Source organism: Bidens hawaiensis, unplaced genomic scaffold (assembly GCF_021521415.1).
Source record: "Bidens hawaiensis isolate Kalapana, Puna unplaced genomic scaffold, B.hawaiensis_p1.1 tig00036750_1, whole genome shotgun sequence".
Classification (NCBI taxonomy): domain Eukaryota; kingdom Viridiplantae; phylum Streptophyta; class Magnoliopsida; order Asterales; family Asteraceae; genus Bidens; species Bidens hawaiensis.
Genome location: NW_027496413.1, coordinates 84,730 through 91,684, shown reverse-complemented (window position 1 = coordinate 91,684; position 6,955 = coordinate 84,730). Strand labels below are relative to the sequence as shown.

The 6,955-nt window shown below is 35.4% G+C and overlaps 1 protein-coding gene across 1 annotated transcript; it reads left to right on the top strand.

Annotated features, from left to right (window-relative positions):
- Window positions 1–577: 577 nt before the first annotated feature.
- On the top strand, window positions 578–862 carry LOC143588742 (VQ motif-containing protein 1-like). The gene has a single exon (XM_077069670.1). The coding sequence runs from the start codon at window positions 578–580 to the stop codon at window positions 860–862; it is 285 nt and encodes a 94-aa protein (XP_076925785.1).
- The last annotated feature ends 6,093 nt before the right edge of the window (window positions 863–6,955 follow it).

Genomic DNA, 6,955 nt, shown 5'->3' with positions numbered 1-6,955 from the left:
AAGAACCATGCCACGTGTCGTAATTTAATTGGTTCTTACTATTCTTATGAAACTATTTATTTTTATTTGAACCTTCTCTCTCTCTCTCTCTCTCTATATATATATATATAATGTGCGTAAAAGTAGTTATGTATATATATAAATTAAATAACTTAATAATAAATGAGTTGAGCTCAAAGCACTTGCTACTTATATAAGTCAAGCTCGAGTTTTGATGTGCACAACATCAGCTTGACAAGGACTAAAATATGAAAATCGAAATCAAAAGGGGTAAAAGTTGAAGAGCTATAATTGTTGAAGGAAAGTATTGACAATCGAGTTTACTCAAGCAATAAGCACCTCGATCCTTACACCCTCGTTCCTAAAGTCTTCCTAGATGCACTCCTATATAAACAAACCATTGTAACACAATTTTATATTCATTTCAGTCATCTTTGCATACTTGGCTTCCTATAAAGACTCATTATCATCATACTTTGTGCCTTTTTTTTCATCTAAAGTACTCTTAACTCTTTAATTCTCCAAAATTCGGGTCGAAAGGGAAGTAGTTCGTCTAGGCGAATCAAGAACCAAGAATATGTCAAGATCGAGACGAGAGCCTGTCAAAGTGGTGATCATCAATACCGAGTATGTTGAGACCGATGCCATGAGCTTTAAATCCGTAGTTCAACGTCTAACGGGTAAAGATGCACCCTCTCCCGCCCCCTCTCCTAAAAAGAATTGTGGTGGGGGCGATGGTGGTGTTCGCGATGGTCATGGGAATACACCGGTGTTGAATAAAGGGATGTCCTTTAGAGACCTTGACAAGTTGCTACTAGAGCTGCCTACCATGGATGATATCTATCAATATTATGTTGATTAAGTTTACTTAGTTAACTAATTAAATACCTCCAATTTTTTCCCCTTTTTATAGAAAAATATAAATACCTATACATAAATAACTTCCATATTGTATATCATCCATGTATTTATATTTGTTTTTTAATACATATCTTCATTATTTGTAAATTTTGGTAATTCATATACACACTTATGTTTATCAAATTATCAATACATGTGTGCCAGTCGGGTTTATGAGTTCCTACACTAGATTTGCTAGCTAGGTAGTTTTACCCATGATGGGTAACGTGAACTTATATCCCGACTGATATGAAAATACGAAATCCATTTATGGATGGAATATTAGACGTACACTCATACTCAACTATCATGAACGGCTAAACAATATGTTTGACATAACAGCCCAATCGTATTTTGTTGGCATTGTTTGACGTTAATCTAACATATAAAAAATTCTACAACTTTAAGGTTGCTTACATGTGTTGCGAATTAACTGTCTATGATCATCTATGATTATCATAATCATGATTATATAATATTATCCTCTAATAATTAGTCAACTTGAAATGCTTGATAATGTTTTTAATTATTATGTCAAAAGATCGTCTGTAGGTGATGGGACTGGACTGCTCGGTTGTGAGGACCTACAACACATGAATACATGGTTCATGTTTGGTCACTATAACATCAAAGCCCATAAAATCTAGTTCAAAATTTTGTCACTAAAAGTCATGGCATCACCATATTTGTGTAAATGGGTTTCTAGTATTTGTGACACAAATGTTTCTGTCACTAGCTAACGATACTGATTATAACTTTGTGTCTTTGTGTAAGTGGATACATAAAGGGGTTCTTGTGAGTATCAATTCAAAAGTTTAACTCAAATATAGAAAATAAGTTGTTATTAAGTATTATGTATAGATACCAATTGAATTTAAACAATACAACAACGCTTTTCTTGAATAATCCTAATATATGATTTCAATTACCTTTTCAAATTATGGTTGATAATTGTGTCAGGCTAACGGATTGAGTCGTATATTTTTACTCGTATCAAAGATATCAACTATAATTCGGGCATATGTAAATCGTGTAACAAAAACATTAACCTGTTTAAACGAGTTAAACGGGTTGATGATTATAATTTATAAACATGTTGCCAAAATGGGTTAAACCGGATGGTGGGTTGACATGTAATCAGATTATAGAATAAACTTGTTTAATTAGAGAGTGAACTAGTAAATTATTTACCTAACTAATATAATATTAATATATTATGTCAAACAAGTAAACAGAAAATGAAACTTAAAAGTAAGAGAAGTTAGTTTTTATAATGCTAATAAAATTTTCTAGTCACACTTTTAAAATGTGAAAAAATATATTATATTATCATTGTTATTTTTACAATAGAGTGAACCAGTAAATTATATACCAGACTAATATAATATTAATATAATATGTCAAACATGTAAACAGAAAATAAAACTAAAAATAAGAAAATTTAGTTTTATTTTTTAAATGTCAATAAATTTTTCTAGTCACAATTTTAAAATGTGAAAACATAAATTATTATTGTTATTATTTTGACAGAATTACAAATTTTGTCCTTTAAAATAAGACGAATTACGGTTCGTGTCATTTTCTAAGTTTCCTTGCAGGCGGTGTACTTTAAACTTTTTTTTCCTACAAGTTTTGTCCTTTACGCTAACTAGGTTAGAAAAAGTCAGTTAAGTATGACATGTGCCAGACATATGATGGGCATAATTGTAATTCTAATGTATCTTTAAATTAAATAAAAAAGAAAAGAAGATATATATATAATATAATTAACTTAAAACAAAAACAAAAAAAAAACATTTTCAGTTTCTTTCTGTCTGCACCTTCACCCTCACCCCTCACTTTCTTCTTTTTAGTTCTAAACCACCACCACCACACCATTACCATCGCACCACCGACGCAGCACCACACCACCACAAAAAAACCCCTTTAATTACTAACCCGAGGATGGTTGGAGGAGCTCTGTGGCGAGGATGGTGGTGTTGGCGGAGTGTGGTGGCGACGGCTGTGGGTTACGGTAGTGGTGGTGTATTTGGGTGGATTTAATGTGGTGGGTGGCTGGAGGGGGTTATGATGCGGTGACTAGGGTTACGAATTTGGGTGGGCGATGGCTACGGCTAGTTACGCTAGGGTTACGGCTAGGGTTTTGATGGAAGTCTTAAACGGTAGGGTTACGGAGGTGGTGGTTCAGGTGGCCGGAATTTCGGAGGTGGTGGTTCAGGTGGCCGGAATTTCGGAGGTGGTGGTTCAGGTGGCCGAAATTTCGGAGGTGATGGTTCAGGTGGCCAAAAAGAAGGTGGTGGTTCAGGTGGCCGGAATTTCGGAGGTGGTGGTTCAGGTGGCCGAAATTTCGGAGGTGATGGTTCAGGTGGCCAAAAAGAAGGTGGTGGTTCAGGTGGCCGGAATTTCGGAGGTGATGGTTCAGGTGGCCGGAAACGGAGGTGGTGGTTCAGGTGCCGGAAACCGGAGGTATGGGAGTGGTGATAAACTTTTTGCAGGTACAGGCGAAAAGACAAAAATGCCCTCACATGCGTCTCACGTGAGGGTATTTAACTGACTTTTTCTAACCCAGTTAGCGTAAAGGACAAAAGTTGTAGGAAAAAAAAGTTTAAAGTACACCGCCTGCAAGGAAACTTAGAAAAGGACACGAACCGTAATTCGTCTTATTTTAAAGGACAAAATTTGTAATTCTGTCTATTATTTTTACTTTTGTAATACGTTTAAGAAATTGTTTTTGCATGGATGGAACCGGGTCGGTCAAGTATGACTGGGCTTTTGGGCCTCCAAGTTCATACAAAAGACACAAATTTAAGTCAATGCCACTCTAAGTTGGGCCTTAGAAAAAAGTTGGGGCCTAGAAAAATGTTAGGCCCAGTTGGGTTTAACCTTTCATTTTCGTTTAGTGAAGGTTTTTACCTTATTAGCTAAAGCTAATTGTAATATGTTTTTCAAAAACTTTGATATTAAATAGTTATCATTCTATTATGATGATTTATGGTACTAATGAACTTTATAAACATAAAGAGCGGGGCATAGTGGCATACCAGTATGATATCATCAAACATCTTTTTAAGTAGTTAGACCAAAAAGAGAAGACAAGACAATTTTATTAATGTCTAATTTAGAATCATATTACTTATGCATAAAGTAAGATTTTCCATATAGTTATATAAATAGGATTAAATTCATAATTATTATTTTTTCGAAAAAAAAAAGGTACCAAATTAGTATGATTTGGAAATCTAGGATTAGGTTTTTCCTAGGCAGACAAGTTGGTGAACCAAACCCAACCCTTACTAACCAAACGCACTATCTCTAAGCAAATATGAGAATATGAATACTTTGAAACATTATTTAATAATTAAATGCTATCATTATTTATGAAGATTGATATTGTGACATTACATTTGAATTCATAGTTACTTAGAAGTTAGTACATTTCCAGTTTGATATTAGTGTAAATTTAATAACCCATTCAAAATAATTCCAATTAACAAATTCTACCATCTTGGAAAACCCTATACTTTGCAAATGCACTTGTATGATGGTGGATTGGTGGTATTGAAAATATAAGGTAATTTATTTGTTGTATTTGTGAATGTTATGGCTTAATATAACTTGTCATATCTAAGATGTGATGTAATTTATTTGTTATATTTGAAAATGTATAGATTTGATCTGTTGCGTTTCGTCTAAACTATGTATATCCTAACAATCTGATGGCAAATTTGTCGTGATAGTCATCGAGGTTATGTCTGCATGTGTTTTATAACCAACATGACATTTTATGACATAATATAACTTTCTGTAGCAAAACCAATCAAAAAGCATATGATGTAACACACTAGGCAAATCCCACATCGACCGTGGACATAAGAGATCATTGGTTCGTAAATAAATGCCCCGTCTCTTAAATCACCAACGCGTTTTGGGCTTAATGGTAGTGGACGACAGGAGAGCTCCACAGTTAAGCGTGCTCTTGTGGGAGTAATAGCATGATGGGTGACCTCCTGGGAAGTCTCCACCTAAGCAACCAAAACTAAATCCGTGAGCTCTTCATGGGCAAAACGGACAATATTGGTGGTAAGAAGGACCGAATGTTACACATGACGATGTTCATTTGGTGGCTAATTTAGAGCAAACAATGAATCGGCAGATCCCTCGGAAATTTTTATGCATTTACCAATGGGATTCCTAGGCCTTCAGTAATTACCGTTTGATTTTTGAGAAGTTTGACAAGTTTTTGATATCATTACCAACGAATTTTTTACTTTTTCAGTAGAAAAACTAGGGCTAATAGAAAACATCACTTGATCGAGTGTCATGTTCTCATCTTTCTCTTTCGATCAGACTACCGAAGCTACTACCACACCATCACCACACCACCTTTGCCACAGCGCTACACACACGTAAGCGCAAACACTTCTCTAGTGTACCTACCACACTTACACGCATGCATAGGCATGGTGACTAATAAGTGGTGTTGGTGGTGGTGGTGTTGCTACTGCTGCTGCATCAAGTTATAAGTTAGAAACCAGAAACCGAGAGGTTCTCATTAAGTTCTTCTTCAAAGACGGATGCTCTAGTTATGAAGTCAGAGGCACCCCTTGATTATAGAAGCCCCCGACATTAGTTATAAATATAATGATCTTGCTTACCAACAACTATTATCATACCTGTTAAGAGTTTTTTAGACGTGTTCGTAAGAGATGTGCTAAAACTGAGTTTAAAACAATATATTAAATGAGAATTTATTTTTAATAGTTGTAAGTTAATATTAAACTATAATGATGTGTTTATTTTCAAATTTTGTATTTCCAAATCTTGTATTACTTTCCGCATTTGTATTAATTTTCTAGAAAACATAAATAAGTTCTATTATATCTTTTAGTAGTTGAAAATTTGGAATTAAATTACATACGGAATACAAAAGTAATATCTTCAAGTTCCCCTCGATAAACTGTGGATTATAGTGAATGCTCCATCGAAAAATACTTACTAGCCATGGGGATGGATTTCAAATAGATGTATTCGTCATTAATACTCATTTATTTAGTAGTGAGAAATAGAAAGCAAACAAGTTATTTTCTTACTATGATGTATTATTATAGAAAGAGTAAACTGTGGTTATCGTCCCTGTGGTTTGTGTAAATCTGCGATTTTGATTCAATAGTTTCAAATTTGCGATTTTCGTCCATGTGGTTTCATTTCACTTGCAATTAAACCCGAATTCACCAATCCCGTTAAGTCTGGTCGTTAAACTCATCAACGTGTCCTTCACGTGAGGGCATCTTTGTCCTTTTTTCCCAAAATACACCCCAACCCCTCACGTGAGAGGGCTTGCGAATTAGGACAGAGGTTTATTCGGGGCGAAAAATGACAAAACTGCCCCTCACGTGAAGGACACGCTAATGGGTTTAACGATCAAACTGAACGGGATTAGTGAATTCCGGTTTAATTACAAGTGAAATGAAACCACAGGGACAAAAATCACAAATTTGAAACTATTGGACTAAAACCGCATATTTGGACAAACCACAGGGACGAAAACCACAGTTTACTCTTATAGAAAGCATATTCGTTGTGGTTTAAAAAAGGTATATTGGTTTTTATTAATCCCAATTATCGTCTTTTGGTCGCTACCCGGTCCCAACTAACGAATTGGTTGCCGACGGTCTCAACTTTTAACGTATTTGTTCCTAACGGTCCGCGTCTAGCATAATCCTAACGTCGTTAGTTTCAGGTCGCCCGCAAAACGTTTTTTGCCGGAAAACTCATTTTTTTCCCGAAAACTCAACATTTTTGTCCCAAACATCTTGGTAACTTTGTATCGGACCTTTAGGAAACTTTTGCTAGTAAAAGCCTCAATTATTGTTATCGTCGGAAACCCTAGAACCATCGTCGGAATTGGTAGATGGTGCTCAAGTGGTAGTAGTTGATTAGCGGTGAGTCAAATGGTGGTGGTGACGGTGTCCGGTGTGTTTTCCGACAACAAACTTTTCCGGAAAAAAAATGTTTTTCCGGCGACCTGAAACTAACAGCGTTAGGATTCTGTTAG